The 26750-nt window shown below is 43.1% G+C and overlaps 1 protein-coding gene across 1 annotated transcript in view; it reads left to right on the top strand.

The window, feature by feature from the left end:
- The window catches only part of ofcc1 (orofacial cleft 1 candidate 1), an 88706-nt gene extending 72898 nt beyond the window's left edge, over nt 1–15808 (top strand). Inside the window, exons 18-20 of the mRNA XM_035143166.2 lie at nt 7096–7296; nt 12831–12969; nt 13120–15808. Coding sequence (XP_034999057.2) covers nt 7096–7296; nt 12831–12969; nt 13120–13193 — 414 coding nt within the window. The 3' untranslated portion in view covers nt 13194–15808. The remainder of the gene's footprint in view (nt 1–7095; nt 7297–12830; nt 12970–13119) is intronic.
- The last annotated feature ends 10942 nt before the right edge of the window (nt 15809–26750 follow it).

Here is a 26750-nt window from a genome sequence, read left to right as displayed (position 1 = left end):
GACAACAGTATGTCACGTGGCATCACGGATATATAGGAGACATGTCAACATCTCCATTTTGACAAGTCCCTGTAGTGTGTGGATCCTTCGGTACCCTCATAGTCATCTTTGGTTGTCTCTCCAGTTTGCTCATGTAGCTGCCTCTCTGTGTCTTGTTGGACAGGGAGGGACTAGAGATAGCCTGCTTGTTTAAGTTGATTAGAATTCAGTGTCCAGGCCGGGTTGTGCCAGTTTGCCATCCTCTTTATAGTGCCACTCTCTTCAGGCATCATACCAACATTGGCCTCACCAATGCAGACTTGGTAGGTTTGCCACAGGACCTGTGTATGTGCAGTTTCATGTTTTAGAACATCTTGCAAAATCCTTTTATTAGACTGGTCTTGCTTTCTTTTTCATTTCAAGCCTTTGACTAATGAGAACCATTCTCATCGTTGTAAATTCCAACATGGTCATTTTTGCATTAAAAGCGGCGCCAGAACATTCAGACGCCATTTGTAATCCCAGGCCCTGAACTTTGCTTGAATTACCAAAGTAAATTGTGATTTCAATCTTTCCTCGTTTATGAAAAGCATCATGGACACAATTAGTCCCAATCCATTGCCATAACTATACCTGGCTTTAACATGTTTATGCAAGACAACCAGTTCACATTTCGGAACACAGGTTTAGTTAGATTACAAAATGAAACCTGGTATTAAACTTTTTTGTTAGGTGTTGACCAATGTCTCCATTTAACTTTTTTTACAATACTTTAAATTTTCAAACACATAGAGCATTGATAACTTTAAACTCTTATATCACACAACCCTGCCAGGCTGCCTTGGTCCTCATGTGGTATCCCACAAACAACAGTGACAACTACACAAGTAATTATGATTCATCCATTGAATATCATCAGAACGTAACTTAATTAGAAAAGAGTTGATAGCCAGGTGACTTGGCATCTTATCAGACACTTCAGATGATCTGGGAGATTAAAATAATCCTTTAACAATAGAAGTTCTTCTTGATATTATAACATGCTGGTACCAGCCCATAGATAGTTACATACTTAAACACCATCCACATCCAAAGTCCCACGCCCAGCTATATCTCACTCCCCTGATCTAAAAAAACAGGTTTCAGTGTGAGTACTCTTCCCCATCCTTGGCTCAAAATCTGTCCTCAACCACAACACAAGATCCACATGATCCTCCATTCCCACTCTGGCCTTGAACACCAGGTCCAGAACCAGAATCATCCACAGTTTTCTCCAAAATCAAAACTCTTATTCCCGACTCTAGGTATCGCTCCACTCTCTTTCCTATAGTCTCAGTCCCAACTACAGTCCCAGCCACAGCCGGGGCTTCCATGTGCGACTGACACATAAATAACCAAGCCTGTCCGCCACCCAGGCAAATTCAAATGCACCTGTCAAAGTGATGAAGCACCCGCCCGCAGGGAAGCATTGTTTACATTTTCACTCCACTCTTTGCAAAAGTGAGATTCTAATTATTTTCCCACTGTAAATTAAAGCCAAGTGGGACAGAATCACAAACCAAAAGGATCACGGCAGCGGCAGGAGAAAACCCCCGGCCCATGGACTGTGTGAAGGGTGGGAAAGAGAGTGCATGGGTGGTAGACAGAGGGAAGGTCAGCTGCTTTTGTCTCTGAGACTGGAGAGAGTGGGAGACAGAGAGGGGAGAGAAAAGGTGGTATAACATGCAGAGGCTGTGTAATGAGCCTACTTGTGTTGTGCTCATTACAGACAGGGTCTGGAGAACTTCAACCAACTGGAATACATTATGCCCCCACATTTCATACATAATAATGTGCCAAAAAATGTGATGCATTATTTTTCATACCGATGGCCGCGGAGAGAGAGAGAGAAAGAGAGAGGGAGAGAAAGACAGGGAGAGCGAGGTAGAGAGACAAGGAGAGAGAGAAGAGAAAGATTTAATTAGTCCGTGGGAACATGCAAATGGAAGGTAAAATTAGACAGAGGAAAGGATACCTGGGGAAGAGAGGGTGCATAATTTGTAATGATGGCTATCTAGTTTGGATCAATCATTTAAGGATCAGGGGGACTGACAGGCCTGTACGTGCCCACGCCTAAGGCTCCTGTCCCGGACAGTCGCCAGCCCGGCTCAGCCCGACTGCCCATGGATACTGCTCCATCTCTCTTCCCTCCAGTCACAGGCGCACGCACACACACACACACACACACACACACACACAACACATATAAACACACCATATATCACACTAATGCAAACAAATGCTTTCAAATACAAACCTATGTGGACACACGTGCATAACAGCCGTTTCGTAATAAAAGCTTAATATTAAATACCGGTGGATAACTCACTCTGGGGCCTTGTTAGTTTGTGTGTATTAACCAGTGATGCATCCCCCCTTATGGCAGTGTTTTTAAAAAGGTGGATTTAGGGACACGTTATTTGGCTGTGGGTGAGATCTAATTTGTCTAGACCCTGCGATTAGTTTTCACTTTGCATTTGGCTTTGGTATCGTTTGCTGCAAGGTCATAGGGGTGAAGTGAGCAAACTGTTTTGGTCGTCAGCAGAGACGTGGCTGATGGGGTCACGATGGTTTGAGGTTAATTTTAGACGCTGTGTTTATATCCAACATGGGACAAAATGCAGGGAAACATCAGGCACTGATATTTGTGACAGTCAAGGACATGGGAGACGAAAATATAAAAATGCAATGCACCTCTTCCAGACAAAAGCTATTACCAGACCAGTCTATCACCCAGTGGAAAATTACTATTTAATTCCCAGATACTGTCTGCCCTCTTTTTAGCTGTTAGTTGGAAGTTTAGATCTTAATTTAGGTATGAATATGGGTCAGTTCTTAAATATAACACAAAAGAATATCCTAGTGCATTTATCCTTCTTTCTGAGGCAGTGATGCCTTTTTTCCTTTAGCCTCAAACTAGGATTTCAGCGACAGGAATTCCAAAATTCATCACAGGATATATTTGCACACGAGGGATTCAGCAATTCAACGCTGATGGCAGATATCCTTCCAATACAGACTGAAAGAGCTGGATCAGGTATCTCTAACAAAAGGGGCCTATCTATTCAATTCAATTCTGTGTTGTTCTGGGTTTAAATCTATGTGTGCATGGTACTATGTCATTCAGAAAAGGACATACATCCAAACTTGATAAACATGAGGTGCTGGACTTGACAAAAAACTGAAAACGAGAAATGTCTGCACATCACAAAACCACCAATATATCTCAGAGGTCAACTAAAGAAAAGGTTTGTGGAATCAACTGGTGTGTGGACATTTCTCATACGTCATGCAACAGCAGTGTGCTGGTAGACATTTTGCTAAAGCTAATACACAGGTAGTAAAAATCCAAGGCTCAGCAGTTTAGAAGTATTTCACACTTGTAACACAAACAGTTCTATGGTGTTTGACACAGTGAAGCGTACATTTGATAAATTACACTGATGTTAGATTAGTAATACGTATTGGTTGATAGCAAAAGCCCTCCCTGGAAAAGTCTGATTGGTCCATCCCTATTGCACAGACTTGAATTCAAATGATTGACAGGTCAGTCAAATTTTATTACTAGTCGTGGTGGATTTTAAAAGACAAAACCCTTCCACAGGCTCCTGTATTTAAGAACCGATCGCTTTTCTTCTGCATTCATATGTGGTACGGTGTGATTCTGCAGGTGTGAAATCAAATCTTCTCCCAGAGAGACAGACAGACTCTATTTGTGAACCATGGAGCCATGTCTGCAGCTGTGCCATCCCCACTTCCTGTGTCCCCGGCCCTCCCTCCCATTTGCCATGTGCATTTGCAGTAATGTCTACAAATCCTGAAATTTATGTCCCTGCTGGAAAACATGGTTTGCCATTTATAGTCATCCGCTAAAAGAAATAAGGCCTGTCTCTCCTGATGAAAGTCAAGGGACTGATGCAGACTCTATCAGATTTCTAAATACAGACCCCGACAATAAATCCCAGCTTGATTGGGTTTGAATTGGGTTAGCTCACTTGAATGCTATCTGCTTAACCCACAGCTGGCCTGTCTGCTCCGTGCAGGCATTGAACCTAAATCAGTCACTTAGTGCTATCACATGGAACAATGGTGGAGTGGAGAGAGCACTCAGGCTAAGACTAGAAGCCAGGCGACTACCATAACGCAACACAACAGACCAGAACAGAGTAGTGCAGAGCAGACGGGCCCTCTAATGCTCTTTGCTTTTTGTGTCTCAGCGGTGATGCATCCTGAGAGCCATGGTGCGTTACACGAAATGGCGTCACCCAAAACCGAACGCACAAACACCTTTTCAGGCTTTTGTCTGGTGTTGTCAACCAGATTTCACGTGCTAATTAGCGTAGGACGCTGGCATGGTTAACATGAAAAACAATCTATTTTCATGCAAGCCAAAATACATACACATGCACATCACAAAGGGGACAGGTGTACATGATGTTTCTATCACCACTGTACGGTTCTTGCAAATCCTGGTTGGGGGTTGGGTCATAAGCTGTTTCCAGACACAAACTCCGGAGAATGTCCACACAATGGGGTCTTGACTTAACCGTTCTTCACATATGAAGAACGCAGCAGGAGATTCTCCGGTCACACGCGTTCACAACAACACAAAAATCTGTGAAGTATTCATGCCAAGGGTTGGCGTGAAGGAGGGAGAACATAACGTATAAATTCCACTGCGGCGATCACGTGTTTATTTGTATACAACAGATTGAAAGCGCAGTCGGCCCTTAGCACCAAAATCTCTCAAATCCCATGTGCTTCCAAGTTGACATCTTCGTCAGTGTCTCCTTTGCTCTTCTTTTTCATCCTGAGATATTTGTATTCTTTGTTTTTTTTCTGCTTTGTGTCCATCACGTTAGAAACGTCGTCAACATGCCCACTCTCTCGCAGTCAACCCTCCGGATAATCTCCTGCTGTATTCTCATGTGAGTTCGGTTCAGATATTATCCAGAGTTTTTACTGGGGGTCTGGCAGGAGAAACTTCGGAGAATGTCTGCAGCAACTGACTTGGACATTGACTGACCTAATAACTAATAACCAATAACTTCAGGAGATTATCCGGAGATCAGTGCAGGTCTGAAAGCAGCTCTATGAGCACACTTCCTGTGGCCAGTAGAGCAGGAAAGTGTGTTTTCTCACTCTTTCCCGACTTCAAAATATTTGTGTTTTTCTTTACCATATCATAAGCAAGCTTGAGAACCACAATATAGGAAGAGATCCCGGATTTTGTGTACAGTCCCGCTTGAGCAAATTAAAATACACACACTATCCAAACAGACTGATTGCCGACTTGCCAAGGTGCTGATTACTGACGGAATTCAGGTAATCACTTTCCCCCAGTGTGGACCAAGGCCAAGCTAGAGGCAAGACGCAGTTGAGGCGATTTCACTAATGAGCGGCTGAATTAGCATTGAAGAGATGCATCCCCCCACTCTCTTACACACATGAACACACATACACACACTGTCACACACAGTCACACACACAGTCACACACACACCCTCTTTAGATGTTCATAGCTAGTCTCCTTTTTCCTCTATGCACTCGTGACTTTTTGACATTTTGACAATGAGGCCTTTCCTACTCATGGGGGCTGTCTCGTTTGCAGTTCATGCAATGCCTCTAATTACAAGTGTGATAATGGCTCCCACTGTTTTCACAGCGAAGTGCCTAGAGTTGTGTTTGGCTAAGTGTTTATAAGCGCGGGGTGACATCCATACGCCACTAAATTAAACTTCTCCTTCAGCTTGACCCTGCCACTCACGGCCCCGCTGAATGAGTCTGCCGTTTTTCCTTTTCCTGTATTTTTAGACGAATCATAATTACTCAGCCAATTAGAGGGTCACCTTGAGTTTTTACAAACTACTTGAAAAACTCCTCTTTGTGACTCTAACTATATGTGTGTGTGTGTATGTGTGTAGTGTGAGAGTTTGTAATAGAGTTTGCAGTAGGGCCTATCTAAAAGGTCTCACATACACACACACACATGATAGCACACACACTGTTTCCATGATATCGCTTGTGTGTGCACATCAGTAGAGCAATGGAGGATGTTCCCATGTGGGCAGAGTGTGTGTGTGTGTGTGTGTGTGTGTGTGTGTGTGTGTGTGTGTGTGTGTGTGTGTGTGCGTGTGTGTGTGTGTGTGTGTGTGTGTGTGTGGTTTCATCACTGAGTCTGAAATTTAAAATGAAAGTTCAAATGAAAGAGATTATAGATGTGCATTATGCCTGTGTAGATGAGGTCTAGCGACTAATTATCACGTCCTAAAACAAGACATGTGGACCTACATTCCGCCCGACAGTCTGGAATATGAATTTGGGATTAATTTAGGACAAACCAGTTTTAGTCATTTTATAATTATATTTACTCAGTATGGAGATTTGCTGCTTTATCTCCGTGATGCACGTGGACAAATAGACGTTGGAGCCTTTACCAGCTGACACTATCGGAGAGGGAGAGAGCTTCCATGATCTTCACACATGGATGACTTCGAGTTACATGACCTATATAACACGTTATACGGTCCGCTTGCTACCTGTGTCTCATCCTAATGGAGAAGGGCAGCACATTACAGGTGTGTGCGGCCCCAACGAACACACACACACACACACACACACAAAGAGTCACAAACAAGCCTGCCACCAGGATTACACGTATGCATGATTACAAAAAACAACCTGTCTCTTTATCTGCCACAGATCAGGCCCCATAGGACTCATGCACTAGTAGGAATTAGCGTGCTGATGTACTGCACACCAGTGGCGCTTGTCTGGTGGCTGCGGTTAGATGTAATTAAAATGAACAGCAAGGCTAAGTTTTTGATTTTGGAGACATGGTCTCAATCGAATAAAGTTACTGACACTATTTTTTTCCTGCTGTGTTTTCTCCACACACACACATTTTATATCCTGACTCACTCAGTTGATTTAAACTAAAAAAGTGTTTTTAAGGTTTGACAGGTACCTTTTTTTCCCCTTTAAGATCAAATACCATCTTGAAAACCTATATCTGTGTATGTCTGTGTGTTTTGACGATAGATTTAAAAACGAAAAATGTGTGTGCTTGCTTTTCAGGTGGCAGTTAATGACTATATCTGGACAGCAGAAGACCCCCTCCCTGAATCAGCAGCATCCAGCAGTGACGCTCTGAGGGAGGGCGCCCCCCACCCAGAGGGCGAGACCAGCACACATGTGGTCGTCTACACCCTGTACCTGAGTGGGCAGAAACAAAGATACAGACACTTCCTCCGACAATCTAACGGGGCCATCGTTGAGGTATGATATCAACATAGTGCATTTATTTGTAAAATATTTTTATATTATAATATTTTCTACCCTTTTGTCCGCACTTGGATCTGCATTGAAATACACTAATTTCACCCATGAAATTCCGGGGTGTCTGAGAAGTCTGAATTGTACAAAATGTCACATTTAATGTGAACATCTGAATTTGAGGACAGAATTTACTTCAGCCTAATCAGTAAAATGTGATTGTTGGAGGGTGGGTAACTACAACAAAGATTTTGGGAGGGGTCAAAATCATATTTGAAATTATTATTTCTTTCAACAATACAACAAATCAAGACTTACTTCATGCGTATGTAACTAGTAAAAGTTCCTCCCCAGCTGGTAGTAACCTGTCTAAAGTTTTGACACGTTATATAAACCCCAGCACCTAATCCTGTTTAACACTGTGTTGTGACTTAGGATGAATGTAATTCAGTACTGGGGGAAAAAAACTGGAAAAATAGCTGCTTCCCTTTCTTCGATCATTTTGTCAGTCCCCCAAGAGCGACCTGGATCATCCCGAGAAAATTAATATTTTGAAGTTTGAATGTCAGAGGAGTAACAAACAATTAGCTCTGAGGCACTGTCGTGTACTAATGGTTCTCCATCATCATTTGAGTGATGGTGAGCCCATGTGAGTGAACGTATAGCGTGGCACATTTATTACTGTCACTGTGTCACCGTGTGTGTGTGTGTGTGTGTGTGTGTGTGTGTGTGTGTGTGTGTAGCCTCCAGACCTGTGCATAGCAGATAAGACATCTGGGGAAAGTTTAATGTAGCCAAACAGAGCATGCACACATTGACACAAGCACACACAGCTCTTCACCTCCTACAAAAAGAAAAAAAACAAGAGCACTTACACACACATACACATGCAAATCCCGAAATACTGTATATATATATACTACACTTAATAACCTAGAAACACACACACACCCTCAGTCTACTAGAGAAACACAGTTAAATCCTCATATTTCTGCCGTGAGAAATCAGGAAGGGAGTTTCATAGAGGCCACCTTAAGTGAAAGATAGGTGTTACTGTCCTTGGAAAACACACACTCACACACACACGCACACACATGCTCCCTCTTTCTATGGCTCTCTGTTGCTCTCTTTTCTCACACCCACTGTGTCCCCTGGGTGCTGCTGTCTGTCCCTCGCAACATAACAGGCAGGGGCCTCCAGTAGCAGAAGATGCCGATGGCGTCCTCTTTCACTCGCTGGTAGTGGGGAGCGATAACACCCGTGCTCTGTGCCGCCGCCGAGAGAGCACTATACGCCAATCCCCCTTCGCCTCACAGCGCAGACCCCCACTTTACATATTCAAAACTAATCCTCCCCTGAATATGTAGACTGGTTTTATGTATAGAGCAAGATCCAGGGATCACCAAAGGGCATCCCCAGCACTCGGAAGAACACTTGAGCTGATTTTATTAGCGCTTTATATAATTCTGGCAGCGATACACACACACTGCGACGGCGTGCTGTGTACAAACTGCCTTCAGATGTAAGGTGACAGCTCCTCAGAGAGAAATAACATCCAGGCAGGCCACTTATACAAAAATTAAATAGCTACAAAAAAAAAACTGCCGTAGAGTGCTCTGCTATAGGACACAGTGATCACACTAAAGAAGAAGTTCATCTCTGTTCCCCTCAGTTGTTATGACATTCTAAAGCAATTTTTTTTCCCGTAAAGGCTTGTCACTTATACACATAATAGCAGGTTTTATGGTGATGTGATTTCACTGCTGTGTTACAGGACAAAGTATGATATATGTAAATATGTCTGGGCAATAAAAAACAGTATAGTTTGTTTTTCTTTAATCCAGATATGCTGAGGCACTGTATGTTCACTAAGGCCTATTTGATACATGTTAACATTTGAGCTACGCACCATACATTATACATTATACGTATTTTGTTGTTATTATAAGTAGTCTAGAGAATGTTCTCTGTTATTCCATCTTGAAATCTTGATCATCAGTGACGATGGTTCTCAAAGCTGCAGGATGACTGTGACAAAATATATTTAACTTAATTTGACTGTGTAATAATGTAACCTAATTCTCCATCCCCAGTTAGTTAAAAGGCTAATCCTGCTACTCTTAGAAGTCTGGTTCCATTTACTGAGGAAATATTGACGGATGACTTATTTCCTTAAAAGAGCCCTGTTTTCTCAGGCGGTGTCCTGGACGCCCATGCCCCCGAGGACTTGCTCCTCCCTTAGACTAACATGACCACAGCCCCGGGGTCCGGCGGCTTTGCATAATACCCACAAATTTACACCCGAAATTTGTCTAAACGAACACCTTTTAAAAAGCAAGTCCTGGAAGAAGTGCCCTGAGCTATAGACACTGTTAGACACTGTTTGGAAGGAGCAGAACAGCGAGGTGTGTCCTGTTTGATTTGCCGGAGTGTGAGAGGCTGAGCAAGAGTCATGAGAAACTTAATATTTCTGCTGTTTATTCAGCCATTATTGACTAGCTATGTTGACTGAAAGTTTTTTGGTTTTTTTCTGTGTTGCGTCGTTAGCAAGGGGCAAAAAATTGGGAATTGGAAGGAGTGAATTTTAAGATGTGGGTCTGCAGTAAAAAATATAACAATAATGAAGCCTTTATTGACTCGCATATTGAATTCTGTTTAAAGAAAGTTAATATTAATGATCCATCATATGCTCTCGTTCAGTCTGGCGCCCGAGGCAAGCATCTGTAATATTGACCACATTGAAGGAATCTTCTGGCTGAATCACAACCATACAAAAAAAAAAAAGAAAAAAGTAAAAAGCTGCGTTCCCATCAGTGTGCTCCAATAAAAGACATTACAGGTAAAGCGAGGTGTAGCTTTTGGAAACACTCATTACCTATAAACAGATGTTCCCCAGCTGCCGACTCACAAACTGCACTGCTGACAACAACTGTTAAGGCCGAAATTATGCGGGGGAAATGCATCTATATAACCTAGGACCTTCAGAGAGGGCCTCGTAACCACTCCGTCTGAAGAAACAAGATGGCTGATGAAGAAATTAATGCAGGCAAAGTCATTATCTTGCCTCCTAAAACCACAGTGGGTTTATGTCCCCCTGTGTCGCTTTTTCTCCGGGGCTAGCATTTAAGTGTAGATGGACTTATGAAAAGATAGGACAAGCCAACTGTGCTCCTTTTGTCTCCTTCCCTCCATATGGGAGGCAGCAGCATATGCAAGAACTGGCTCGGCTTCTGTAAAACTTCCATTAAAGATGCACAACTAAGGCTCTGCCAGCTTGAATATTACCTCTCTCCACAAATTATTTATGGCTCGGAAAAAACGCTGATGATGAGCATCTCCAGCGACTTCTATAAATAAAAACACTTTTCTCTGCAATTTCGGCTGTGCTGCTTTTTCGCCGCTTTTCCTTTTTTTGGGGTGGATGTGCTTAACCGTTCGTAGAAACAAAAGGTATGCAGTTTATTCACAGAGCGAGTTTTCAGCTAGCACTTAATTTGGTTATTTAAATATCAGCAGGAAATGGCTGTGTTGTATTATGCATGGTTTGTATAATTATGAGTGGATATTCCTCTTGTAGTTTGTCGATTTGTTTAACGTCAAACTGTAAAATCGAATGATGATGGGGGGAAAGGGGGAGCGGGGGGAAATGGAAAGTTGGAGGCGGCGCAGAGACTCGCTCTTTGACATCGGGGACACCTCATCATCATGATATGCTCTCAAATCTCCCGTTTAACAAGGACTCTTTGTCTCGGCTCCCCGTGACTCAGCCCGCCGTCCGCGCCGACGCACAAGACGGCGGCGGCGACTCTTCGCCGGACCAATATTGACCTAATTTGGCATGCAGAGAATATGAAGAAGTTAACCTTTCGAAAAAACACCTTGCAGCAACATTAATTGACAAACCACATCAATTCTCCCTCCTACCCCTCTTTTGTAATTACTCCGCCGCACGTTTGATTGCCGCTGCGGAGCTGAGGACCCACGCTTCATTTGCCGTGAGGTCATCGGCAGCCCTCAGAAATATGAATATGATTTATACAGGAAGTGAGTTTGCTCTGTCTGCTGCGTGCGTGTGTGTGTGTGTGTGTGTGTGCGCTGTCTTCACTGCATGTGGTGTGTGTGGCTATGAGACACACACAGAAGGAGAGGGAGAGAGAGAGAGAGAGAGAGAGAGAGAGAGAGAGAGAGGGAATGTCCTTGGCTACGCACTGTATGTTGCATGAGCAGATTAATGCCTCCCTGGCAGCCATATCTGCTTAGGAGGAGGACTTCTCCAAAGTACACCGCATGTAATTATCTGGCCTGTTTATACTAGTTTCAGACAAAGAAACACTCTGTGGCATATTTTGTGTGCGTTTTTTTTTTAAAGTTCGCTCACTTGCTGCTCTATCTGTGTAATTTGCAGCTTAAGAAATGTCAGCCTACATTTTTTTTGGACTTGATGCCTGTCAGAAGTCATTTTGACGAAAACTCTCGTTTGGTTATTATTTTTGTTGCATATTTTATCCATCCACCGCTCATGCTTTTGAGGGTCACAGGGGGAGCTGGAGCCTGTCCGGCTGACAGTGGGGCGAGAGGGGGTACACGCCAGCATAGTGCAGAGACAAACAACCATTCACTCTCATACATACACCTATGGTCAATTTAGAGGCTCTGCATGTCTTTGGACTGTGGGAGGCAAACCCACACAACCACGTGGAGAACATGCAAACTCCACAGAGAAAGAGCCCGGACCACCCGGGATCTGAACTGGGAAGTAATGTATTTTAATTCAATTTGTTTTAATTGCAGTAGACACATTTTGTTTGTGGCCAAATTTGTTGCCCCTTTGTTATTGGTCAAAAAACCCACTAATACTCACTAATATTTAGCTTTTGTCTGCCATGGGAATGGTTACAATCAGCTTTCACTCCCGGCTCTGAAGTAGGTTTTTATTGGCTCCTGCTCCTATCGCCAGTGATGGAAACGAGACACCAGGGTGACTATGCTACTTTGGCAAAACAGTGATCAGTTTTTAGTGCGTTCGTGACGTCAAACATGATGCACCGGGAAAAAAGCGGAGAAAGGCACACTCTACTGACAATGGGAGGTTCACCAGTGTTTGAATAACCAGTGTATACCTGCTAATTTTGGTGTATACCCGCGAGATTAAAGTCAGAAACTTCGGATCCCTGCACAGAATTAGGCCCATTCAGAGTTGTAAGAGCCGGTTTCCCCTCTGGGACCAGAGGTAGAGTTTCATATAGTCTCCATTTCTGCTTCTCCTCCAAGTTGACTCTACACAGCAGGACAGAGGTAGAGACTATTGCATGACAACACCACTCGTGAGCCTCGAGGAAAATAGTTTTCCTGCTGCCAATCTCAGTCACCGTCATCCAAGTTCAACCTGCGCTCACTGATACATGTTTGAGGCACGTTTGGCCCCAGAGTCGCCGCCTTTAAAAGTTGATTTTAAAAACAGTATCACCAGTTCTTTTATTGTTAAGCTTCTATTCATGCTTGGCTGAGCATCACTAACATGCACGTTTCTTCTGAAGGTGATAGGTGACACCGAGGGGGTGCACGGTGATCCCAGGATGGCTCCCTGTCCAGGTCAGGGCTCCACCAATCAGAGGGCAGACAAGGAAGGCAGGAGTGCCCCCCAGCAGCTACGCCAACGGAAGAAACTCTTTTGCCGTGAGTGTCAATGTTATTGTCTCAATCACTTTATTGGTGAACTTCCCATCACCTTATCTCAACCCCCCCTCTTCGCTTGTACAAAGTGTTCCTACCTTCTGTTTGCTGAGCAGATTAACATCTTTTTTATCTTGTGTTTGGTTCCCTCAGGGTCCCATCGTGTTGAGCCAGTAGGAGGAAGCGGGTGTGGCTCTAGCTTTGCACTGCAGGACCTCAACCAATGACATCAGAGCAAAGACAGAGATAGTTGGAGCCTGAACTGATGTAAGTTCGCTTATCAACCGTCTGTTTGACTTGAAGACGCTGCAGGATTCTGTAAAGTAGCATTTACATTTATTTAATACTTGAATATTCTCTTTATGTTGTACTTTACGATACTTTTACCGTTTAATGACTGAAAACAAATGTCGAAAGCCGCTTTTCCACTGGTCAAAAAACCACCCTCTAATATCTGGCTTGTGTCAGCTATGGGAATGGATTCAATCGACATTCTCTCCCGGGTCAAATGACTCAGGCTCTGATTGTCACTGATGGAAACAAGACACCCCGGTGAATGTGCTAATTTGGCAGAAGACAGTGAGGAGAGAGAGTGCCTCAGTTGCCAGTGCCTTGGTACGTTCGTTGACATCGGACAAAGGGTCAAAAACCGAAAGGCAATAAAGAAGTCAATCACCTCTTCGTTTACCCACTCATCAGAATAACAGCAAACCAAATACGATACACTAGATCCTTGTCTTAAAGGCTCTTTGTGATTTAATAAACAATGTCCAGTCACACTTCTAATGAAGGCCCGGTGTCGAGTGCAGCCGCGAGACAGTGAAACATGAAGATTCTAAAAGTCACTAATCAGAAGACGAGTGATAAAATATCAATATTGGCCTCACATTAAGCAGGATAATATTCCGGCCAGCTTGATTTGTATTGAACATGTGTCTGCTGGCTGGTGCTCAGTGTAATGAAGTGGCTCACAAATCAGGCAGTAATGACCACCAACTTACACATATTGCTTAATTAAAGGTTGTGAGCTTATTAGCATGTGTCTCTGGCACACGGCGCGGCGAGATGGGGATCGGGGCTGATGTCGTCCAGGGCCAGGCTGTAAAGGTTTTATAGATAGCTAACCTATCATACTAAAGCCATAGCCCCCCCCCCCCATTAAAATTGGATCTTAATAACCTGTCATTTTCATTGATGATGATTCTCCTTTATGGGCAGCCATTACGGATCAAGTCCTGGGCCTTGTTGGATGGCGATAGCGGTCATTTGTGCTCGTCATTATCATGAGCACACCTTACTTTGGCCTTGAAGTTGCTCCTCACCTCCATGTCTAAACCGTCGCGGTCGTAGCCCCCTGGGGGTGTGGCGCACAGTGCATATGGACACACACACACTCGCACATAACACATTCTCCCCTCACGCACACGTATCCAACACTTAAGTTTCTGAGGGTCTGACAGAGCCATGGGCCTTGTCCTCATAAAAAATGGGCGTAAAGGTAAAAGAAGTTAGTTGACATTTCTAGTCCATCTACGATGTAGGATGGGGGAATAAGTACACATTGTCGTAATTCTACCCGGGATGCATTAATGTTTAATTTCAGTGTACGCAAATGTTTATTAGATGATGACATTTGCTTTATTTTGGTGTATTTTTAGCATAGCCAGGATGTCTTGTTGCAACCTTCCCCTCTGTCTGCCTTTGACACTAGCCAGATCCTATAGAGCTAATGCGCCCCAATTAGAGATCATTCCATTAACAGTGACAGTGCTACACCCCCCAATTCAATCAGGCCCCTAATGAACATTAAGCAGAGACGCTGTCTCTCAGAGATGACAGGAACCTCTTCTCTCCCTCCATTTCCCCTACCTTCCTCTGCTGCACCATTTAGACCAACTCCGGTTTGCTTTTCGCTTACTCTGCCTTCTTTCTTTAATTGTCTAGATGCGACATGATGTATATCCTACCCGTCTCTTATTTGTTTTGTTATTTTTTTGATTTACAAAATCTACAAATAGTGATGAATGGCTTTTGTGATCTTTTCCACCACCGTTTTTGTTTTATTCATCATCATCAAAACGATGCCCCATGCGGGGAGGTTCCAAACGGGGGGCAGAGGGTGCAGATGCAGAAGAGGGCAAAAGGTATTTCAACGGTTCAAATATTTGATTGTTAATGACAAACACCATTTCACTGCGATTTAAATTTCAAATTGATCCCTGCGAGCAAGTTTTTCTGGGGGAGAGGAACATACCCCAAGGTCTGCACTCCACAATTTGCTGATTTAAGTTGAAAGAAAACCTTTTTTTTTTTTGCAGAACTATCATAAGGGAACTGCAGCGCCTGCATCTGCTTAGAGCCAGCCCGACCTGGGGATGTTGCTGGAGAGTGAGAAAAAGAAAAGAGGGGGGAAAAAAAGAAAACATAAAAAGAAAAAAATAACACTTTTGTCTAATTCTATATTTATATAGCCCTCAGCTTGAGGTGTTCACATAAAACAGTTTGTATTGAGAAGTGCTGCGGTGATCGTTATGCTGCGCGTCGAGATCGGCGACTCTTGGGGCGCGGTTGGCGGGAGCAGCTCAGCCTGATTCATTTGAATTAAAGTTACCCAACTAAATAAAATGGATTCAAATCCCCACTTTTGCTGCTTTCATTCTTTTCAACCCTTTTCTGGCTGTTATTTTTTTCTTTCTATAAAGGAACCACGAGCATTTCTTTTGATGAAGAAGTTTGTACATTTACTGTCTTTGCATACATGTCTGTATTTCCTATTTTGCCCAACTTCATGTGTGGCACCTTCTTCTGTTTGATGTTGAAATGTAATTATGTCTCGTGGAGGGTGGGAGAGCTTCTGATGCTTTTTTGATGTGTCTACCTGGAGCCTTTTCACAAGACAAATAAAATCTTTAATATTAAAATCTCAATGCTGCTGCCTTTTTATTCCGGCGTGTGTTGTGGAATACACTTAATAAAACGTCAAAACTTCTTTTCATATTTTGTGTTTTTGAATGTAAATAAGTGTATTTAAGGTTTCGAGTTTTTTTGCTATGATTTTGATGTTTTGTGAAGAAAGCTCTCCTCCGATTGATCCTCTCCTCCGTGACATGAATCATAGTCGGCCCCGACTGTGCGTAACCTGCAAAACCAGCGTTGTGGTGGCGTCCATGTCACTGTGGCAGAACAACAATATGCAAAGCAGATATACATTCCGGACCTCTGTCGCTTTTTCCGCCCGAGCTGTATTCTTCTCCGTTGACCCCGAACGTGATTTCCTGGTGCTTAAGCCGCGGAAAACACACACGGTCTTGGGTGCGCGCGGTGATGTCAACATCGTGCCATATTTCTGTGGCATCTGGACGGATCATGTGCCTCCCTGCACACATATTTATTTATTTTCCCTCTTCCAGAGCGATGTCAGGGAGGCAGATGTCCTGCTCACAGGGAAAAAAAATAATTTGCGGTGAAAAGAGGGGAGGGGAGGGGGGGGTCTGGTGGTGGTAGCAGAGAGAGGAAAAAATATATGAATATGCAAATTTTTGTCACAGTGTGGAACCTTGTAATGAGCGGGGAAACGTTGTCGCCATCTTTCATTATGCAGAGGTCATTGTTTAATGCCAGTCATCTGGGCCCAGCTTCTTCTCTCTGCTGCAACGTGCCCCCCCCCCCCACCCCCCACCCACCACCCCCAACCTCCCCTGTCATCTCACAGCAACTTGAACCAAACTACAGCCTGGCATGAGGCAGCGCCGAGGTCACGGACACACACACGTGCACAAACAGACACACACACACACACACACACTGCCTTTTAGATTTAGCTCGGGTGATTCTTTTTGTCACTGCACTTAAAGGATTACGATGATTCTTGAAACTCTTCATCTTTTAAGACCCAATTACAGGATACATAGCAAATGCATGGTGTGTCTACTTTGCGGTAATGACACGATACAATACGCAGTATCATATGCAATATATCTTCCATATTACTTACTCCTTCATTGTCATTACTACTTTCTATTGCCACCTCAGTTCAGTATGACTTTACTGTTCTATTGTTATTTCTATTACTGGTTCTTTAACTCCGTATGCGATTTATATTTATATTTTTTATATTTTCACAAATATTTTGTTTACACTTGTTATTCTGTTGTACTCTATTGTTTATTGTACTGTGCTGGAGCAAGCTGGCACAAGAATTTCCCTGAACTTAATTAAGTCTATCTTATCCTATAAAAACATGCCACTACTCACGGAATACTTATGTTTGTAGCTGCATTTTTGAACCCTCCTTTGTGCAGAACTTTGAACACTGGTGCTAGAGTATGATTATTATTATTATAATACGCGAGTATTTGACCCACATCAATCCAGCACCTGACAGAACTTGTACGGGTGGTTGGTGGTTGTAAAAGTCTTTGGTTCTCTCTCTCTCTCCGGAGTTTAAAGTTCAGAAGTAGGCACGGCTCGTAGCTCGTTGTTGTTTCTCGCTTCCCCCTTTTGATCAAGCCCTTCCGTGTTTTTCGTAGATTGCTGAGACAGCTTGCTGCCGCCGCTCCGACTCCTCTCTCAACAGCTTTTCCTGAAATTTCCGCTGGCGTCTGCCTGACATTGAGCTATGGGGCTAATCATTAGGTAAACCAGTCTCCCTCTCCCGCACGCACTCTTCAAATAATCCCGGGTTTGAATGCTAAAAATGTAATGAACTTCACGGTTCATTGTGTCTGACATTGCTTAATTAATGGGTGCATTTAAAGTACATAGGGCCCCAGTAATTGATTTATATGCATGATTTGCACATACAGCTGTTGGTTCCTGTAGGAGACTCATCACTCAAACAGTGGCTGTGCTGATGAGAGGCTGGCTAGGTAATGTCAGGTTGTTCTGTGCGACAAACCACTTTACATAAGATTATTAACAACTTCTTAAAAAATTTGAAAGGCATTTTAAAGATAATATTTTCTAAAAAAAAAATTAATTAGCCTTTCAACATTTTTGGTTTGCAAACCTTGGGCCTCCTGCAACACATCCTGATAAAACGACAAAATATACTTCAAGAATTTGTTTTCGTTAGTGCTGAGCCCGGTGATGAGTGTTGGAACAGGTTAGTTTCATGCCACACAGAGGAATTAAATCTTCTCACGCCAGCACACTGCTTCAGCTTGGCTCTCCCTCTCCCCCTCTCTCTGTGTCTATGTGCCTGGTCGCTCTCCAAACAGACCGTTTACATTACTGCACCTGCCACACACGGAGCTGGACACAGGCTTGATAAGGGTTTAATATGTGCAACTGGTGCACTGGGCTCAGCGTTGGAGAGGCTAACTAGTGACCCTGTGCTACTGCAACCATGCAAACATGCATCTGACCGACCGCATGTTTATGGTTTAGGTCACAAAAAAAACAATTAAATTTGGGTGCGGGTCCAGATCAGGATTATATTTTATCACTTTATGTAACTTTATTGATTTCTTTACATGTTTAGGGGTCTGATATTTAGACGTGTGTGGAATTTGGTGTAGATGTTTTAAAACCTGGGCTAATATACCCAGAACTATCAACATGAAATATTATTATTTTTGGGGTTATTCTGACAAAATAGGAGATGCTTTAAAACACATCTTGAACCTTTCATTGTGGAACTAAATATTGTGAAAGGCTCCAGTTGTACAACCATTGCATTGTTAGCATTTCACCTTCATTGACCACGGCCTTTATGCTTAGTCCTCACATACAACAGTGTGGTTATAATTATTGTTTTCTGAGGAGGGATCTGGAGGTCGCTGGCCCCTAACCATTATTTGGTTTTGGACAGATCCTCTACGGAGCTCAGATCAATCTCTCACCTAGAGAACATTCTAGCATATTTCTACCACCAGCATATTGATTTTTCCATGAGCAGGCCCCTGTTGTGCGTGTGAGGTGTTTTCATGCACGGCACATAGGGGATGCAGCCTGCAGGGCACACACACACACACACACACTCCCATGCACTGTACAAGGTCTGTTACAAACAAAAAGACACATACACAGGTGCACGCACTTGAACACACACACACACACACACACACATACATCATTTATTCATTTCTGTAGACACCCATAGGCATTTCTGTGTGTAAAATGCACGCATCGGCATATTTAGTGGCTTTAGATCTCACACACACACACACACACACACACACACACACACACACACACACACACACACACACACACACACACACACACACACACACACACACACACACACACACAGCATACTCCTTGTTAAAGCAGACACCAAGTGAGCCATGTCTTCTCTGGGGCCAAGTGTATTCCTCTCTTTATTACACACTCACTATTCAATACAGACTGGCCCGATGTTGAGGCCCGCCACCTGCCCATCTTTTCTTCTACTGTGCCATCATCTGTTTTTTTACCCTTCGCCACCATCCTTCCTTCCTTCCTTTCCTCCCCTGTCTATCTATACCTGTATTCCATCTATCCATCAGTCCGTGCATCCTTCGTCCCCTGTACCTTCTGCCAACTGCTCCAACTATCACTCCATCCATACTGTATGTTCGTTCAAGGCCTTCGCATCCTTATAAAAATAGGAATAAAAAAGAGTGAGCAGTATGAGGAGAAGGATTACTATCCACATACACAATTAGATAGTAACTTAATGGTAAGCATGTGTGTGTGAAGGTAAAACACACACACGTGAATATTGTATGGAGCGTATAAAATTCCATGTCTTTCACATGCAAATTCAGTTGCCAGTAAAACAATTTGATGCAGACTTATCGCTTTTGTTTTCCTGCGATTTTTGCAGCTATAAAGAAAAGTCTTTTACAGTCCAAGTGTGTTACGAACACAAAGTCAGGCTGCAGAGTTGAACTGGAGTTGATGGCTATGGCACCGGAGCTCTGAGACAAAAGAGGGCGCTGGGCGGCGTGGAGGAGGAGGAGGAGGGGGGGGGGGCGTTTGAAGATTGTGCTGGAATTTGTCAAAAGCCAATAATCATTCTGGTGCGGGGAAGGAGTACTAAATCAGAGCGCCGAATCAATATCACATTACTTTGAGTATGGGAGTATATACAAGACTCATCAAATTGATTATTTTTGATGCTACAATGGCAGTTTCATTTGCCGAGGCCCTCACCAACAACTACTGTTCAATTACCTGGGCTGTGTGTGAATTTGAAAAAAAGAGGAACAAAAAAAAAAGAAAATAAATACAACAAGACAAATGGATATTTATTTGACTAAAATAAAAGCCTGGCCTGGAATAGTAATAAATGGTATGTCACAGTCAAGCTCTGGTTAAAAGATGGCTTGTTTCATCGGACATTGAAATTTCATGAATATATTTTCCAAGGGGGCCCAGGAAAAACAGAATTCATCATGACTTTCGTACAGGCCATAATGTCACAGCGCAGATTAGTCAATTCCTTGTAATGTATTGTGCATGTAACGGTGGCATTGTTTAAACATGTGCCTCCAACCTGACTGGGTTACAGAGTGTGACGGCTGCAGACAGATTTAAAATGACTTAGTTTGTTTTACAAAGTCTTTGAGCCTCTTTTACGCCATTTAGAGCCATAATCAAGTGCACAATTAACAATGTTACAGCAATATGTTTACTGGTTTGTATTGATAATGATGTATTTAATCTAGAAAAATTGTTTTTGTTTTATGTCTACATTGTATATATTGTTTTATTTTTTTTATATTTCCCTTGGTTTACATTTTTTATATATATTAGTTCTATCTATTATCTGCTGTCATCTTTGCTGCTGTAACACATCAAACACCCCCATAGTTGGACTAATTCAAGATTATCTTATCCTAACTTGTCTTATCTTAACATTTAAACAAAAAAGAGAATTAAAAATACTTAATAATTACAGCCCCGCATCACTGTTTCACCCCCAGTTCAAACCCTTCCGATATATTTTGGACTAAAAAGTTGCTAAGAATGGCCTCAACCATACGAACTCCCTCCCCTAATGGCTCAAAGTCTTCAATATGGGGCTATCAGGAGAGACAAGGCGCAGCGGCTCCTTGGATGATTAAAAAGTCATTTCCTTAACTGTCCTCCCAGGATTTGCGAGCCTTTTTTTTCCTTTTTTTTTAGTAAGAAAACATTAAATTGCTCCAATCAAGCATAAACGTATCCTGCTTGTGGTGTAATTTGTACTGCTGTTCGCATGGTGGGCGCTTATTTGTCATCCTTTTCCTTTGGCGCTTTTCCCAACCGCCTTGATCAACAATTAATGGTTGAAATTGCTTCTGTGTTACTTATGGCTGTGGAGACAGATGCAGCAATGCAAAAAACAAAAAAAAAAGGGAAGAGGGTTTAATTGAACAACAGAAATGAGTTACGATTGGTTCGACTTTATTCATACGGCACTGGAATTATTTAGTCCTCTTAGTTTTTTTTCTAATAGTTTTGTGGAGATACATTGTGTTATTACAGAAATACAGTAGCACAGCAGCAGTGGTCCGCTCTTTCTCCCCTGTCCACTCCATCCTGTTCCTCTCTCCCGCTCGGCTCTGCTGTCTCTCCCCCACTCTCTTCTTTCGCACAATGACCTTTAGTGCTCTTTTCTTCATTGCGGGGACAGGCTGGGGCCTGGCATCTGATAGAATCAATATTCTATTATGATAGTGTGTGGAGCGTGTGGGGTTTTACAACTCCACTGTAATAGTCTCTCTATTTCATCCCATGGCAGCCATGGCCTGAGGGATCATCCAGGCTTCTCCAGGCTCTATGCTCCCAGCATTGCCCCATTTCCATTAACGTCGCAGGCCTCTGCCTACCGGGGGACAATCTGTGTGACCGATGGATGGGGTTGAGAAAGAGTCCAGCCCAGGTGCAATATGTGTCAATAGACTGTGTAATAGCCAGAGCTGGGTGAAATGTTAGTTAAATAGCTTTCCAGTTTTAAAAGAAACAAGAGGGATACTCGCGCTATTTCTCTTATTTTATCCCGGTGCTTTTTGCACTATTAAATCTGCCCAGAGGTGAAATCATATTAAATCAAGCGATATTTCAGAACAACGCATGACGGTGAGGTGGGAAATATCTGGTCCTCGTGATGATGTTACCTTAGTGAAAATTTGGAGTAAAATTGCCATTCATCATTTGTTTCGCCAAAACATTTTTTTTTACGATGACAGACAGATCCCTGCAGCGTGGTCGGGATTTAAAGTCGAAACGTGACGTGCCGCCCGATGCACCGTAGTCCAGCATGTGAAACAGTTGTTGATGAGAAGAGTCCTGGTTTGCACTATAGAACGGAAGAAGTGCTAAAGTGAAATGTTAAGCTATTAGAGATCATGGCACCAGGCAGGCCCCCATAAAAGATTCATGCCATTACATCTGCCTTTTTTTCTCGAATAATTAACTAATGTGAGTATTTAACTCAGCCAAACGCAGTTACGGTTTAAAAATCCTTGCATTTAAATGTCATTGGGGCGTTGAGTTTTGATGTGAATTTTTAATCCCGGGCAATAAACACCGCGAGGGTTAACGGGGCACGGGCGCGGGGACGAGGAACTCCGCTCCCGTCCTGAAAAGGCTTCCCATCAAACCTGCATGAGAATCCATTCGCCTCTGAAATGTCAGCATTGGTTGTAAAATTCAATCCGATTTTCTCTGCGGGAAGTTGTTGAAATGCATAATATTTGTTAAAGTCGCAGGAGTCAAGGATAGGACGTTTAAAGCTTATGGTGAGTGCAGGAGTTAGCCCTTTGGAGCCCTTTTGGACAATACCTGCCATTTTTATCCTCATGCTGCTCCGGCCCCACCAGACGTAGATCAGGGGGGGGGGCCGATGTGCTCCATGTGCATCTTTCTCTCCTGCAGAAGACTTGTCCCTGACAGCTTCCACATCCCCCCGTCCCTCCATTTGATTGAGAGTTGGGGCGACTGGAGGTGCATGATGAGGCCCCGCTCGTCTCATATTCATCATGATGTAACCGTGAGCAACCCGGATCTAAATTACCTTCGTCTGGCATCATTCCAGCACACGCTATAAATGAGGTAATCGTCCTTGACTATAAAATTTGCATTTTCAAGACTTAATTGCTATCATTACATTTTTTGTGTAATTCTATTAATTTAACAGAATGGGTGATCAGAGTCTTTTTTATGGTTATAATTTGCAGTAAAACAATGCATCTGCAAAGTAGAGGAGAGAAAGAAAAAAAAAAAAAGTCCTGAGTAGAAAAAGGGTGAGTGCAGCATCAGGACCACTCCAGCCTCTCATCGTGAATTTCCATTATCCCTCTCCATTTAAAAAAAAGGAGGGGGAAAAAATAGCCAACAAAATAGTTACAAACAAAATTGCACTAAGATGCAGTGAGAAACAAAGACGTGCGTTCGTGTGCGCCCGCATGAAAGGCTCTCTTGGGTTCCAGGGACGGGAAATGCATCAATTATATCCCATCATCACATTGTGTGGGCTAACTGAAGCTTGTGCTCAGCCGGTCTCTTTTATTTTATGCCTCGCTTTCTTTTTTTTTCCTTTCTTTTTTTTTTTTACATCGCCTGCCTCCTTGATCGTACATGATGTCAGCTGCACTCACCAGCGCCGTCTCCGCAGAGTGGTGGAGAGCACGGCCGATGACGCGGAACAACACAGCCATCAACTTCCATTTACGCTTCCCGCGGTGACCTTGCCACAAACATCTTGCGAGGTCCAGAAGCGCGCCGAGCGAAGTGCCGGCGAAAATCTGCAACCCGCTGCACTTCTCCCTCGCCCTGTTGACCTTTCGATTTGGGGGAAGGAGGGAAACTCACACTGGATTTTCTGCTCTTCCTCTCTCACTTTTCTTTTGTCTACCTCCACCAAGGAGGTTATGTTTTTTCTCTGAATTGGTTGGTTTGTCTGCCTGTTAGTTAGCAGGATGTCGCAAAAACTACAGGACAGATACCATGAGAGTTGCTGGAACGAGGCAGCGTGGGTCAAGGAAGAACCAATATAATTTAGGTGTGGATCTAGATCAAGGGGAGTTTTCAGGAATTATCTTTCTCACTTTCTTTAACATTGCAAAAATAAGGCAATTTTTTTACATTTTCATTGATTTCTCAGAGAATAATTAATGGCTCTTGATGAAAAACAGGCAAGTTAAGGGGACTGATATTTATGAGTGTGTGCAATTTGGTGTGTATCCAAATAAACATTTATTTTTCTGCACCGTTGTGGAAAATAACAGAAAGGCAAACCTTCCTGGCGATGGGAAAGGAGATAACCGCTCTAAGCTCTTTAAGCATTTAAGCTAAAACACATACTATATAATGTTTCACTTACTTAAAAAAACCACCACATTTTCACTTTTTATATCTTCAACTGTAATTTCAATCAAGTTAAAGTTTAGATTTAAGTCCGTAGTCACATTATGATACATCCCCCTCCTAAGTCCTAAACTATTAATATTACTATTAATATTATTCCTCAAGCTTGACCAAAATGCAAACATATGGCACAACTTTAGTGATCAATAAACAGTGGGCTGACACGAATACTACATTTTAAGTATGGAACTTCTTAAAATGCACCAAAATCCCCCGAAGCCCTTGTGTACTCTCTCTCTCGCCACAATGTGCAACTGTACAACACTACAAGAACAAGCCGTGGACTCAGGGGATGAATGGATCTCTGCAGAGCTGTACCTCTCGTGTGCACATGTGCTGTCCTCCTACTACTATGCTAAATAATCAGACAATTTAAGCATTTATTCAACAATTTAGAGTTAAATAATGTTTAAAAAAAAGTGTAAAGGTCAGAGTATTGCATGTTTCTGCTCCGGTACAGTCTCCATGAGCGATACAGGCGGAGTAAAGGAGGACACGGTGTTGCTTTCGTCCACATCTTCCTCCCCCGTCTCTGTTTCTTCTCCTCGGCGCTCGTACTGACGTCTGCTGACACTGACCAGGTGGCGTCGTCACTATGGGTTTCCACGGGGCCTTCAAACGGGAAGCAGGTAAGGCCTGGTGCACCAGCCTTGATGCTTAACGTGGCGGCGAGCGAGGAAACGCCGAGCTCTGTTTTGACGGTGTCAGGCGGCATCAGCTCAAGCCCGGGCGCGAGGCGCGGAAGTTTCCTTCTCCGGGTCTCCGTTTCAGCGTGTGGGGTGTGGGTGCGTGTTGTTGTCGTCGTCTCCGCAGACGTGCAGAAGCTGTCAGGTAGGTACGTGTTGGAGGTCGTCAGAGCACTAATGACAGGGGCACTTTAGTGTGTGTTTCTGTGTGTGGGCACGTGAAAGGGAGGAGGGTTGACTCACCTCGAGACAATGCCTCATGGCTGAGCTACAGACAAAAGGCCCAGAGAGCAAAATATACTCGGATATGAATATATAATTATTTAATCTACTATTTAAATGAGCAGATTACATCAGAATATTAATTTACGTAGATTTGCAGGCAGATAATGCTACACCTGAAACTACATAAGGTAAATTTATATAGCACTATTCTAGTCTTCATGACAACAGTTTTGCAATTCACCCATTACCACACACATTTCTCTATCGTTCTGTATCTTGCAGTACTCCAGCATGCAGAACGGGAGATTCAGGGATCGAACCGCCTACCCTCTGGTTGGTGGACGACCCCCTCTACCTCCTGAGCCACACAGGCATTGATGAATATCACTTTGAATTTGAATATGAGTTTCTCCATTATGTGTTGAGAGGTGCAAGTCTTCCTGATCCCTTCCTGATCTCAATCCATCAACACACTAAGTCGGCTGTTTTTTTTAAAGAGTTACAGCTTCATTGATTTGTGTATTTAGTTCCCTGACACTTCTCGTGTGATACATGCTCAACAACCACATGAGTCACTTCTAGTCTGTGGCCAGTTTGTGCTGTTTTGCTTGAGATCTACCGAATAACACGAGGTAGTACAGTAGAAATAGAACAAGTTTGAGTTGTGGCTCAACTGTTGAACCCCACCTGCAGCCCCCAGGTTATAATTTGTGTACCTCTTCAAATCCTATTTAAATGTGAAGCTATCGCGGAGCTGAAAAAGAACGAGCTTCTCAAAGCTTAAAACAATGTTTGCCTCGCCCGAGGAGGTCGTGTTTGAGTTTTGTACGTCTCTCCGTTAGTTAGCAGGATTACACCAAAACTACTGGAATGATTAACATGGAACTCGGTGGAAGGATATAGGTCAGGGAAGAATCCATTAGAGTACTTTTCACTTTCTTTAAGTTGCGAGGGCATTTTGCAACATTTCTGTTCGTTTCTCGGAGAGTAAGTCATGGATCTGTGTGCAGTTTGGTGCTGATGCAAATACAAATGTAGATCTAGTGAATTGAAGTGTGGTTTCACAAGGGGACTGTTGGGTGGAGGTATGCACCCTCTGAGGGACCTTCTACTGGTTATATGTGTTTTATAAGGCTTGTCAATGCCAAAAACTTAAGTCTTTGCAAACAAAACAGGTTCATTTTTGTTGACATAGCACTCGTCTCAACGTTCCTCTATTGTGCAAATCAACATTTAATAGCCAAACATATCTGAATGTTTTCTTTCGTGACACATTGAGATACAGAGCATTGACTACGTACACAAGCTGAGGAGGCAGAGAGACGAGTTCCAGCCAAGAGCACATTTGCCCAAAACAGGCAACAATAAATATTTTGCGATGATCATATTCATGTTTTTTTTTCTCGTTGTCCTCCTGTAAACAAATCTCTCCTCACTTGTTCATCATCCTGCGTGGCAGAAACATGCCCCTGAGTAAGAACCTTGTACAACAGCCTAGTAAAAAGACCAGTTGCAGGATGATTAAGGCAGAAG

The sequence above is a fragment of the Hippoglossus stenolepis genome, chromosome 19, assembly GCF_022539355.2.
Source record: "Hippoglossus stenolepis isolate QCI-W04-F060 chromosome 19, HSTE1.2, whole genome shotgun sequence".
Lineage (NCBI taxonomy): Eukaryota > Metazoa > Chordata > Actinopteri > Pleuronectiformes > Pleuronectidae > Hippoglossus > Hippoglossus stenolepis.
Note: the sequence above shows the minus strand (reverse complement) of the source record. Positions and strands in the feature narration are given on the sequence as shown.